General features: G+C 36.0%; 1 protein-coding gene across 3 annotated transcripts in view; it reads right to left on the bottom strand.

Annotated features, from left to right (window-relative positions):
- Window positions 1-512: 512 nt before the first annotated feature.
- LOC121037015 (protein FRA10AC1) overlaps window positions 513-14,460 on the bottom strand; it is a 39,077-nt gene continuing 25,129 nt past the window's right edge. For all 3 annotated transcript variants that reach the window (XM_040485894.1, XM_040485892.1, XM_040485893.1), the window contains exons 13-15: window positions 10,126-10,164; window positions 2,903-2,981; window positions 513-682 (exon numbers count right to left, since the gene is read on the bottom strand). In XM_040485894.1, coding sequence (XP_040341828.1) covers window positions 640-682; window positions 2,903-2,981; window positions 10,126-10,164 — 161 coding nt within the window. In that variant the 3' untranslated portion in view covers window positions 513-639. The remainder of the gene's footprint in view (window positions 683-2,902; window positions 2,982-10,125; window positions 10,165-14,460) is intronic.

Below are 14,460 nucleotides of genomic sequence, written 5' to 3' on the forward strand. Positions count from 1 at the left end.
TTTGACTTCTGGGACCTCATTTGCCCCCCTCCCCCAATAGTATTAACTTACTTTATAATAAACTGCTCACACACTGGGAAGTCAACTTTGATTATAACAAACTCCCTTAAGTAGTATAGGGGAGAAGAAAGCAAGAGAAAGGTAAGCAAAAAAAAAGGCAGCTAGAAACAGGTGGTGATGGGAAAGCAGGTGCTTAAAAAGAGGGTGCCAGTGGATGAAAGGAAAGTAAATAAATAGAAGCTGGAGAGACATACTTACTCTATTTTATAATTTTTTGTGAGATACCAATAATTCTAATAATTTAAACTAACTGAGGCAAGGGAAGATAAATATGAATGAGTAAAACAACAAAAACTACAAATTACAGGAACAACAGACTCTCTGTACAGTGTACTAGCTTCACCCTTGAGGAGCTGTGGGCGGAGCGGCTGTATATAAGCAATTGAAAAGACACAGAAGGGAAAGGGAAACATGTCTCCAACGGAACTGAAAAACTTTCAAAGCAGCTGACATCCTGACAGTAGTTGGATTTTTATTTCCAAAGATAAACCACTCAAGCTGCAACCTGTAGATGACATTGTTGTGGAGAGTTTCAAAGTGCACTTTCACATTAAGGAACGTAGGCTTCTCTCTTCCATCTCACAGAAATAAATCTTGAAAATAGTCATCAAATTCCTCTTCTCTATTTAAAAGAAAAAGTATACATATTGATTAAAACCAACAGAAAAGAAATTATTAGGTGAAATAATGAAAATAAAATGAAATAAATGACATAAAATTTAATGAAAATAAAATATTTTCACTCAATGTAATTTGCTGATTCTTCTATATATCAATGTATTTCATGATTCAGCCATCAAATAATTCTTAACTTTTTGAATAATCATAATTATACCCAGACTGATTAAATATAAAGTGTTTCATATGTAGCCACCTCCCCCTAAATGTATTTATTACCTAAGATTTTACTTTAAAGTGCATACTTTATAAAATGTTATTGCTTCTCTTTACTTTTTTGGTTGACTTTATAGTTTCTCTGTTCATTCTCATTTCAAATTATAGTCTGATCAAGAAATGAATGAAAAAGAAAACTATTTTCAGCAAAATACATGCCTTGCTCCTAGGAATGGGAAAAATCTGCTTAGGCTATAGGTTTTTATTGCTCTGAGAATAGTCAATATATATTTGTAGCTGTAAAAATCATGTCTAACACAAAGAATTGAAGTCTGAAAGGAGATATTAAATTGTTAAAATACTATGAAAACTGTCAAGTACAAAATTAATGTTTGGAACCAGAGTGATGAAGGAAAATGTACAGGTTTTCAAGTCAGATGGTATTTAAGCTCCAGTTCGGTCACTTACTAGCTAGTAACAGCAGGTTACTTAACTTCTCTGGGCTCAGTCTCCTTATCTGTGCAATAGAGGATATTATATTTCCTCACAGAGGTGCTATGAGGATTAAATGTATACACATCTGCTTTTTTCTTTCTGAGACAGGCAATCAAACTGGAAAGTCACCAGTCTACCAGTCTCTTCAGAAAAGTTCTTCTAGATCAGGGATTCACAATGGGCCTTCATCATTTGATTTTAAATACTTGTGAATGCAAAAAGCTATTACACCATGTTCGAATTAATAAAAAAAAAAAAAAAAAAAACAGAATCAGCTAACGTTGATTTAAGAATTATCTGCAATTTGGCACTCCCCATCGCTGTTGTCCCTTTTTCCCCAGCATGACAGCAAAATGCAGTAAAAATTTACAAATTGTAGTCAAAACTTAAATATGGGAAATTAGCTGAATCTCTGTTAGACTTAGATGTTGAGTACTTGATCAATGTCAAGTATTTATGAGGTCACAAAGAGTTCTGGATTATGAAAGCCTTCTTAGGATTTACTCAAGTATCTTCATTGCCTAAAAAGGTGAGCTGATCCTAAGACCTAGTCTAATCACTTTCAGCTATAAAGCACTTCAAAGGGAAGTTACACGGTTGAAAGTTTAGTCAATAGTTTGACTAGGATAGCAATATTTTATTTATAGCAATAACTTTTACATGTAGGAATTGTTTATTTGGCTGGAAAAAAAAGTTAAGGTCACAGAATAAAAGTAATCTTATTTAACAAAAACTCTTTCCAATACACTTGAATTCTATTACACTGGGAACATATCATAATTGGCAAGATGTTTTGTAATCAGCTTAAATTAGTGAATAATGATTCGTTCATTGTTTTTCCATTAAGAACCAACATGCCTAAAGACTAACAAAATGGGATTAAAATTCATTGAGCGCTTAGATTTGTAGGTATGGCACAAAGTGCTTTACATTCTTTATTTCATTAAATCTTCACAATAAATTCTATGCAGTAGGTATTATTTTACCCTCTTTTAGGAGAGAAAGCTCTGGTGCTGAACTTCCCAGTATATGACAAGAGCTGGTAACATCCCAGCCCATACCCAGATAGCTCTTCCAACCCAAAGCAGATAACAACGTACACACTGAATTATCTGTCTTTGGGCACTAAGGTGGCTGTTGGAAATTTACCCATCCGTATCTTCAAGGAGCTCCCCTGTACAGGTTTATGATAATCAGAATACCATGAATAGGCTGCTCTGGAACTAGTAAACAACCCTTCTCTGATGGATTCTAAGCAAAGACCAGAGGGCCATCTGTCAAGGTGAGCTGAAGAAAAATTTACTGACAGAGAGGAAGCTGGACGAGTTAGCTGTCTATGGCCATAAGCAATGACTAGAATTAAACTCTGATCTTACCAGACTAGAGAGTCCTTGGAATTAAACAGACATTCATGATGCTGAGCTTTTTCATTAATTGTTATCAAGAATGGCTGTGGCTGCAGCTTCCTAACTGATGTAAAGGGTATGCATTATCTGTTAATATCAGGACTCACTGTGATTTTTCATCTGTCTCTGGTAGGGGGCCCTTCCAAAGTTCAGATTCTGAAGTACCTTCATCTTCATCAGAATTTCCTGTTCATTTAAAAGAGATTTTTAAAATGTGTTTTATTTAAAACATGTTTTGAACTACCCACCAATGCAATTAATTAACTTCAGAGTTAACTGCAATGTAGCTTCAACGTTTGTGGCTCTGAATATGTAATTCACTCTTCCAGACCAAAAACATTCTTTTTAAAAATAAATAAATAAGCTGAGATATACCAGAGTCTCAGCAAAAAGACCAAGGAAAGTCTCAAGGGAAATTTCCCTAAGTTACACTGAGTTAAAGTAGTGATTCCAATATTAACTCTTATAAAGGAATGATCTCTTGAAATATAATTGTCTTCGCTTTAGTTTCTTCTTTCTATCAGCATACAAAGGACACGCAGGTTAAGAATTTTGTAGAGAGTTTATTTACATTAGGATCATGACCTGAAGAATTGAACTAGTGTGTAGGACAAGTTAGTTAAATTATGAAAAAGTATTGTCAGACACTCTTAAAAATTAATGCTGATTAATTAGAAGAAGCTGTTTCAAAGAAACAAGCATACTAATACATTGCTGGAGTAAAATTTCTATAAACCTTTTTCTTGAGGAAAATCTAGCAATATAGATCAGTTTAAAATGTACATACACTTTGACCAGCAATGCTGCTTTTAAGAATTTAACTATTTACTTAGAATAAATAAGCACCTGAGATACATGTACAAAGATGTTCATTATAACAACAAAAGAAAACAACCTATATCCTCACCAGTTAGGGATTAAGGATTGGTTAAATTAATACTATACAACTTTTAAAAAAAACGTTAGCATATCTATATGTATGACCATGGAAAAACATCTGTGCTATATCAAGTTTCTTAAAAGTTACAGAAAGCATGCATGGTATAATCCAATTTGTAGTTACATATACTGTAAGTTTGTAAGGTCCAACGAAACTTAACAGTCATTACATTACCTGTGGGCCTGGGATACTTTCTACTTTAAGCATTTCCGAATATTTTATATTAAAAAAAATTTTTTTTAAATGTTTATTTATTTTTGAGGGAGACAGAATGTCAGAGCATGAACAGGGCAGGGGCAGAGAGAGAGGGAGACACAGAATCGGAAGCAGGCTCCAGGCTCCGAGCTGTCAGCACAGAGCCCAACACAGGGCTTGAACCCACGAGCTGTGAGATCAAGACCCGAGCTGGAGTCGGACGCTTAACCGACTGAGCCACCCAGGTGCTCCCCAAATATTTTATATTTTAAACAGTGATCATGTATTGCCTTAAAAATCAATCAAAACAATGAATATACTCTATTTTTAAAATATAACAAAATAGACATGTTTCTTGTAAATCCCCCTATATTGGTGAACTAAAAATTATCAAATACTGAAAAATACAATAAAAGTATATGTCGTAAAGTAATTTTAATAGCAAACAAATAGTTCCTCTCCAATAAGTTGGTCTTAAAATGAACTGACACAAATTTGGCCTGTCAATACAGAATGTCCCTTAGTTAACACACAAAAATAAAACAGCATTGATTTGCCACAGTGGTTTTAGCCTTTTACCTGCTGGACTTTGATCCATGAATCAATATGTATATCTGAACTTCGGTTCTAACTGAAATCTATTCTGGCACAAATTCTGACAAAAATGGTAAAAAAAAAAAAAAGGGGGGGGAGGAAAGGGGTTGTACTTTTAATGATCTACATACAAAGACAATAAAGATGACAAAATTATAAAGCCTTGGGAACAAGATTCCCACTCAATTACAACCAGCACTGAAACTGCCAGTGTCCCAAACCAAATATGAGAGAAAAGAGAATAAAAGTCTTCTACTCTTATTTTTTATTTTTATGAAAACTCACTAACATGAGATAAAGAAAGCACAGAAAAACCAGTCAGGCCTAACAGTTAACACTACAGTGTTACCCTGTTAATGTTGTCAGAGAACAAAACCTACAAGGACTTTGAAAATGGGCAGCTAATTTCCCTGTCGAGTACTTCCCATAGGCCAGCTTTCCTATACCAGTTTTATGATACCAGACAATCCAGTTTTTTGCTAAAAGAGCAAATCAGTTTAGAGTATTATAAAATAACTTTCTTTGAAAGATCACAAGCTAAAAAAGTGACCAAATATTATTAGAGAATCAAATCCAGAAGACTGGACTATATGACCTTTAAGTGCAACCCTGTGAATCTATAATATTCTAGTTCCCTGAGAGTGGCAGTAACTAGAAACCATTCCTATGGTAACTGATACAGCCTGCCCGAGGTGGAAGGGGCACTGCTAAGGAAATAACAAGAGAACAGGCAATACAAAATGGTACTCTTGTATCAGTGTCAAATCTACGCAGCCGTTATTACCAAGTGAGTATCAAAATATAAATCACTGACTCTCTGTATGGGATCTTAGAGGTCTTTAATCTAGGTGTTATCCAATGATCCAATCTCTTATTGCAGTATCTCCCCAAACAAGTGGCTGTCCAATCTATGCTTAAACACCTCACTACTTCCTGAAGCAGCCCATTCCCCCATTGCTTTCTTCAGATATTTCTAATTGAGAAGTTTTTCCTTAAATTAAGGCAAAAATCTGTCTCTGGGCAATTTTTATCCATAGACTCTAGTTCTGCCAAATACTCACCAAAAGTAAGTCTACACAAAAGCAGTTTTACAAACATCTACAGTTTCCATGTCTAACTCCTTATCCCTTCTCTCCCAACCCTTCACTTTTCTCCAAACTAAACATGTATAGTTCCTTCAACCTTCTTCCTATGACAATTTCAAGTTCTCTCAATGCGAAAATCTCTTGGTTTGCAATGTTCCTTTTAGAATGTGGTACAAACTGCATACAATTTTCCCTATATGTCTGAATAATGAAAACAGATCTGTCATCTTGGTTCTTCTAGATATTATGATAACTAAATAACTTGGGCTTACTGAAGAAGTGGCAAGTCTCCACTTATGATAACATAATGGATAGGTCAAACTTTTATAGACTTAACTTTTGATTTGATCGATTCTAGAGAACAAAACACAGAATCTGTTTAATGTCTGGTTTTCTTTCTTTTCCTGAACAACAATAATAGCTATAGGTTATCAAGAAGTTAACTTTGTGTTGGACACATGCTTTACATGTATATTGTCTCATTTGGCTCTGATAATAAAAAAACAAAGTTAAGTTTCTTTATATCCATTTTACAGATAGAACTGAGACACAGATCAAATCATTTAATATAGATTTGTGGAATGTATCTGCCAAAATTGGGGTATAAAGAGTGGACTTACATTTGATTCACTGATGAATAGTTATTGATGATACAGGTAAAAGGGCGTAGACTTTGTAGAGTTATAAGTCTGGGTTTAATCCCAGATCTGCTATTAAACAACAACTAGATCTTAGGCAATTTATGTAAAATCTCTGGGTCTTGGTTCTTCTGTCTGCAAAATGGGCTATTATATGCCCATTATTAAGATTAAATGAGGTAACACAACTAAACCACTTGCCATTGTGGCTGACAGAATAAATAATCAACAAATGCAAGTTAAAATTCTTTTTCCCCACAGAAATTGGGTTTTTCTTCATGGATTTGGTTTTAATAATCCATATATTAAATAGCAGTAAAAGTAACTAAACATTATCCAAGTGAAAATGAAAGATAGTGTGTGTGTGTGTATATATACATATGTGTGTGTGTGTATAAATCTATATATATCTATATATAGAGATATAGATATATGGGACATATATCTATATATCTCTATATATAGACATATACATGTATATGTATACATAAATATAGATATAGATATATAGATATATAAATATAGATATATACACACTACTTCCTCCCCAGATAGCAGAAGTCTTTCAGTATCAAGCCTGGCTACGTTCTAGAAACTGTTACTATACCTAATTTAGGAAAAGGGGCTACACATCAATGAGGATTTATGTGGGTAGAAACAAAGATCAGTGCTTTAGGACACTTCAAATATGCTGAAAACAAAACAGGTATCAGCAAACTAATTTATAAGATGTATGTTGTATTCCTAAACTAGAGGAATGCCTCCACTGACACTTCCCTCTCCATTAAATGTTTAAACAGTAAATATCTTAAAACTCTTCTATTTTTCCCAGTGCAAAATTTCTGATTACTGGCCACTTAAAAATTCTCCTTCAGAATTATATTAAGGGGTGCCTGGGTGGCTCAGCCTGCCAAGACTCAAGCATCTGAGTCTTGATTTCTGCTCAGGTCATCATCTCACAGTTTGTGAGTTCGAGCCCCGTGTCAGGTTCTGCATGGAGAGCGTGGAGCCCCACCTGGAATTCTCTCTCTCCCTCTCTGCCCCTCTGCTGCTCACTCTCTCTCTCTCTCAAAAATAAAGAAATAAACTTAAAAAAAAAAAAGAATTAAAATACTAGTAATATTTCTATTTGAAAGGCGGGATTTGGAGTAATTACTTTTACTGATTTTGTCACAGTAATATGTATTACTTTAAATCAGAAAAAACTTAACTCTTAAGTTTAAAAATTTCTAAGCCTACAAATCTCAAATTTCTGAATTTCTATAAAATAGGCCTAAATGAATTAGATATGCTATTGAACTACACTAACCCTACTGCAATGTCTTTTTAAAAATTTGACAATATTACTACTGAGATGCAAGTCTACTGTTTGTTACATCACAGATGGACGCCCCTTTTATGAATCTACAGGAGAGTCTACTCACTCTCAGAACTCAGCCTAGAAAAAGATGAACACACTGTGTGTGATTATATGGGTACAATTAATCATTCTACTGGTGGCTTCCTTATTTGGTTTGGTTGTATGGAAGAAGAGTGACAAATGTGTGATCTACCTTTGCAATTATGCAGGGCTTTTTGGTAAACATGTGTCTAGCTTTATTTTGCTATTCTATCTTGTTTTTCCATTATTCTGATTTCACTTTTAAAAATCTTATTTTATGGCACAAAAACAGACACATAGACCAATGAAATAGAATAGAAACCCCAGAACTAGACCCACAAACGTATGGCCAACTCATCTTTGACAAAGCAGGAAAGAACATCCAATGGAAAAAAGACAGTCTCTTTAACAAATGGTGCTGGGAGAACTGGACAGCAACATGCAGAAGGTTGAAACTAGACCACTTTCTCACACCATTCACAAAAATAAACTCAAAATGGATAAAGGACCTGAATGTGAGACAGGAAACCATCAAAACCTTAGAGGAGAAAGCAGGAAAAGACCTCTCTGACCTCAGCCGTAGCAATCTCTTACTCGACACATCCCCAAAGGCAAGGGAATTAAAAGCAAAAGTGAATTACTGGGACCTTATGAAGATAAAAAGCTTCTGCACAGCAAAGGAAACAACCAACAAAACTAAAAGGCAACCAACGGAATGGGAAAAGATATTTGCAAATGACATATCGGACAAAGGGCTAGTATCCAAAATCTATAAAGAGCTCACCAAACTCCACACCCGAAAAGCAAATAACCCAGTGAAGAAATGGGCAGAAAACATGAATAGACACTTCTCTAAAGAAGACATCCGGATGGCCAACAGGCACATGAAAAGATGTTCAGCGTCGCTCCTTATCAGGGAGATACAAATCAAAACCACACTCAGATATCACCTCACGCCAGTCAGAGTGGCCAAAATGAACAAATCAGGAGACTATAGATGCTGGGGAGGATGTGGAGAAACGGGAACCCTCTTGCACTGTTGGTGGGAATGCAAATTGGTGCAGCTGCTCTGGAAAGCAGTGTGGAGGTTCCTCAGAAAATTAAAAATAGACCTACCCTATGACCCAGCAATAGCACTGCTAGGAATTTATCCAAGGGACACAGAAGTACTGATGCATAGGGGCACTTGTACCCCAATGTTCATAGCAGCACTCTCAACAATAGCCAAATTATGGAAAGAGCCTAAATGTCCATCAACTGATGAATGGATAAAGAAATTGTGGTTTATATACACTATGGAATACTACGTGGCAATGAGAAAAAATGAAATATGGCCTTTTGTAGCAACGTGGATGGAACTGGAGAGTGTGATGCTAAGTGAAATAAGCCATACAGAGAAAGACAGATACCATATGGTTTCACTCTTATGTGGATCCTGAGAAACTTAACAGGAACCCATGGGGGAGGGGAAGGAAAAAAAAAAAAAGAGGTTAGAGTGGGAGAGAGCCAAAGCATAAGAGACTGTTGAGAACTGAGAGCAAACTGAGGGTTGATGGGGGGTGGGAGGGAGGAGAGGGTGGGTGATGGGTATTGAGGAGGGCACCTTTTGGGATGAGCACTGAGTGTTGTATGGAAACCAATTTGACAATAAATTTCATATATAAATTTTAAAAAAAAATCTTATTTTATTGTATATATATCTGTAAGTCATTTGAATGTTTTTTGGAATGTTGTGGGGAAAGAACAATAAAATTTGTGGCAAATATTCAATGAAATCCAATCTGGTTTGATACAATTTGGTGAAAACCACTGTACTTATTAAAAAACGAATCAGTAGTAACCAGCTGCCAAATTCTACTTTCCATACACAAACCACACATTTCACTTGATCAGTCAAAACCACAAGATAACGGAGATAATTCAGTCTCGTACAATGTAAGTGACTTTTTTTTTTAATGTTTGTTTATTTTTGAGAGAGAGAGAGCATGAGAGGGAAAGGGGCAGAGAGAGAGGGAGACACAGAACCCGAAGCAGGCTCCAGGTTCTGAGCTGTCAGCACAGAGCCTGACGCAGGGCTTGAATTCACGAACCGTGAGATCATGACCTGAACCAAAGTGGAACGCTTAACTGACTGAGCCACCCAGGTGCCCCTATAAGTGACATTTCTTAAGTCTTAATCTACTTTCCCAATTCTTTTTCCATTCCAACCTCATCTGTTTTTCTTCCTTCATATTCCATGCTGTGAAATCAAAGTGTGTATCCATTATATTTACTGAACAAAATTTTATGGTCTTCCATTTTAAAATAAGAAACTTTAAAATGTTTAAAACTGGGGGAAAAATCATACACTTCTAGCACTTCTTCTATGATTTTTCTCACATAGTACAAAACCAAAAAATAATATACATATGAGCAAGTCACAACTGATGGGAAACCCAAACTGCAAATCACTTGAATCTATATATTTGTGTTAAATAAAGAAATGCTAAATACTTACTGTTCACAGAATTTTCTGATTTCTTTGAGGATGAATGCCCTGAAAAGAAAACAGCATTGCTTTGTTAAAAATCATTCTGCGGGGCGCCTGGGTGGCGCAGTCAGTTAAGCGTCCGACTTCAGCCAGGTCACTATCTCGCGGTCCGGGAGTTCGAGCCCCGCGTCAGGCTCTGGGCTGATGGCTCGGAGCCTGGAGCCTGTTTCCGATTCTGTGTCTCCCTCTCTCTCTGTCCCTCCCCCGTTCATGCTCTGTCTCTCTCTGTCCCAAAATGAATAAACGTTGAAAAAAAACAATTTAAAAAAAAAATCATTCTGCAACAGTGTAACAGTTATACCTGTGACCAGAATTCTTCCCAAGAGCCTGGTTTACTTTAAACTCTTACAGAAAAGCACCTTACTGTCTTCTAATCTTTCATGTTTCTCAGACTTATCTCTCTAACTAAAATGTTAGAGTCTTTTAGGTAGAGGTATTTTATGCCTGAAATACACAGCACAAAGCTTAAAAAAATAATAAAAACCTTTAAAAAAAAAAAAAAAAAAAAATAAAATTATGTTTCAAAAAAAAAAAAAACCCTCGCAGATTAGCTGCAACATAATCATATTTTATCAATAGAGATGTTCAACATTTGAAAGCAGTTTACAAATACTCATTTTTCACAATACTTTTTCATATACAGATGAGAATTCTTAGTAACTAAAATTCACACAAAATATTACTACATAAAACAAACATTTTCATTTCTACAATAGTCATCCAGTGAGGGAAACAGAAAGCAAAAAGTACTAAAAATCTACTAGCACAATTTTTAAAAATCATAACTCTATAGAATCTTTTGCAGTAAGACCAGAGGGGAAATAATTCTGAAGACTGATAAATCAGAAAATGACAGATAACAGATGGAGAGCAACAATCCCTCTAACCTCCTTGGATCAAAGATCTCATAAGCCAAAGCTGATGCATAAATAGCCCCTTTCAGGCCCAATGAAGAGGGTGTCACAACCACAGGGTAAAGACTCCACAGGAAGCCAAGGCCTGGACTGTGGTAACCACTTCAGGTTATTGTTTCTTTTCTTTTCTTTTTTAGGTTATTGTTTCTTCACTCCTATTTCCTACTTATCAGAAAGCAAATAAAAATATAGCTAAGCTGGTGACAAATGAAATGATTCTTCTCTGTCATATGAGGAACACAGTACCAGGTTCCAAATGTCTATAGGTACAAAAAGAGGTTAGCTTACTTTGGAGGCCTAAGGACATAACTGGAACCAAAGGTAAGAAATTGTAGGTTTGGGCTAAATTAGTTAAGGAGAAATCTGCTAACAATTACAACTAACTGAAATGTAAAAGAATATTTTGGGCAGTTCTTCCCTGAAGGTGTCAAAGTAAAAGCAGAACAAGTACCTGATATAGAGCAGTACATCTCAAACTTTATGGCGGCTATGAATCATCCCGGAACTTAAGTGTACTTGTAATTCAGGAGATCAGGAAGGGTCCGAGACTGCATTTCTAACATGCTCCCAAGAGATGACAATACCAAAGGACCATATTTTGAAAAGAAAACCACAGAGTATCTTTTTGCTCATGATCCCAGGGCTGGGATCTCTGATGTTCCCTTCAATGTTGAGAACTGTTTCACCGATTCACTCACTCCCCTAACATTTATTGAACACCTAGTATATGGAGAAAGCACTGTGCTTAGAAATTGGATAAAGAATTAAATAAGTTACATGGCCCCTTCCTTAACAGAAAACACATTATTCCAAGGGTGATATGTATGTCCAAAGGAGAAGTGCATGGTGCTACTGAAATGTTTAATAGGGACCTAACCTTGCTTGGAGGAGTGGGGTGAAGGGTGCCAGGAAAGGCCTTCCCAAGAAAGTGAGCTTAGGGATTGACTGGTAGTGGGGGAGGGGTAATATCTTCAACTTTCTGCCAAGACACTCTACCTAAGTACCGTGTTCTGCTCAGACCTGCCAAAGCAGACTGGTCCTCAAAGTCAAGCTATGGATCTCTTTTAGATTTTTTTCTCTATCCATTGACTCAACCATCTAGCTATCCAATTATCCATCCATCTATCCACTTACTTAACATTTTGTATGATAGTAATCTGACACTACGGGAATCAATGGGACCACAAAGGGAGAACATAGAGAAAGAAGATAAATCATGTAAGAGCCCTAGGCAACCCCAACACCTAAGGGTATGACTGAGGAGGACCTATAATCAAGAGGTGGAGGAAAGGCCAGAAAGACAGGAAGAAAATCAAGAAAGTAGATTGTTTTGAAGTTTTGTCAACAGTTCAAAATGAGGCTGAGATATTAAGCATTTATTATTATGCAAGTTTGGGCCAAATTAAGGTGGTCTGGCTATAAAGTATCACATAAAAATCAAGCTAGTTCCAGATGATCCCAGATACAAAGATATTGCAGAGTTCCACATGGTTTTCCTAAGTTTGCTAAAATGCTGTAATTTTCTGCTCTATGCCACAGAAGTTGAAAAACAGTAACTATATTTTATGCTATCAGGGGCTCTGAATAAAGACTAAATACGAAACACATCTCTCAATTCTACTCTGCCTTGGTTCTCTTTCCCTGAAGTTGTCCCGAAACAATCTTCAAAGTCTTTCATTTTCTCATTCTTTCTTTCTTACACCTTACATGTGCTAGTGGGGTGCTGGGATACAGCAATGAACACAGCAGACAGAACCCTTGCCTTCTGCGCTGTCATATATGTAATGAGAAAAGTTCCAGGTCTATAATGTTGATGGTATTATAATTAGAAGTATTAATTTAAATTCATGGTCAGGGATGGAATCAGGAAAGGATCCCTAAGGAAGTGACATTTAAGCTTAGACCTGGAGGATGAGTTAGGATGGCATCTGGTGGTGGGGGGAGGGGTTAGAAAGAGAGGAAGCAGCATCTATGTAGCCTCTCAATGGAAAGAAGTTTGGCATTGTCTAGAAACTGAAAGGCTGTGAAAGTGGAGTATGAAAGTGAGGTGAAGCATGGTGAGAACCACAAGTTTTGTATGCTGGATCATATAAAGCCTCTGGGTTTTATGCAGGTTTTGATTATATCCTAAGAAAAATAGGAAATCACTGCTTTATGGAGAATGGATTAAGGGGAGGGCAGGAGGGATGGCAAGATAGTGGCAGAGCTAGTGAGGATAATACAGCAGTGGTCTAGATGAGAAAACATGGTGGTTTGAACTAGAGTAGAGAGAACTTGAGAAATATACACTCTTGGGGTAAAACTGACAGGATCTGGTAACAAATTAAACATAAATAATGAGAAGAAAGAAGGCATCAAGGATAAGTTCCAGATATGATACTAGTTTTTAGGCTGACAGAGATGTCATCTACTAAAACATGGAACACTACAGGAAAAACATCTGTAAGGAAGATCACACGCATATCTATGTGTAATCCGAGCGTTCCAACCCCATACCTGATCCTGAGTATCCAGCTATCTGACTGTCTGCTTTGAATGTACTAAACAAGTTTTTACAAGGTAGGGATTAGTTCTTCTTTAATTTGGAATACATAGTGATTAACATAGTATTATACTATGATGTGAATACAATATTATATACTATAATAATGAATTTAACAAAACTCAAGTATGATACATTAAATATTTTTAAAACAATTTTTTAAACACAAACAGGATTTTCACATTTATTAACATTTATTTTGGAGTTTGGAAATGACTGAGATAGACACAAAAAGGAATTCTGCTTCAAATACCATTTCTCAATAAACCCCAGAACAGTATTTTCTTCTCACCATCTATCAATTTCACCAACTCTGTAAGTTGGTGATAGTATACGCTTGAATATGTTATGATTCACGAGAAAAAAAATACATGTAAGAATGAAACCTATTAATAATCTTCATAGCTGGAGCAAGGGAGCCCTCTCCTGTCCAAGTATTATGTTAACATTTGGCTGAATCTAATGTAATCTTCCATTAACCACATAATTTAAGTTCAATTCACTCTAAGTTATAGCCAATTTACTCTATTATGGACTGAAAAATAAACTAGCAATAACCTTCATAATAGCTAACTATGCACCAAGCACTGTGCTAACAGCTTATATGCATTATCTCATTTGAACTTCTGAACAATCCTATAATCTAGGTACTACCATCATGACAATTTTACACATGAAGAAATTAAGGCTTAGAGAGCCTAAGGACTACTGAGGAAGAAGTAAGTGATTGATGGATTTGAATTTAACAATTATTTACTAAGTGTATGTGAACAGCACCATGCTAGGTTCTGAGGACACATATATATCAAGCTCTATGATTTCAAGAAGCTCATAAGCTAGTAAGAA

The sequence above is a fragment of the Herpailurus yagouaroundi genome, unplaced genomic scaffold (assembly GCF_014898765.1).
Source record: "Herpailurus yagouaroundi ecotype Mexico unplaced genomic scaffold, PumYag 163, whole genome shotgun sequence".
NCBI classification, from domain to species: Eukaryota; Metazoa; Chordata; class Mammalia; order Carnivora; family Felidae; genus Herpailurus; species Herpailurus yagouaroundi.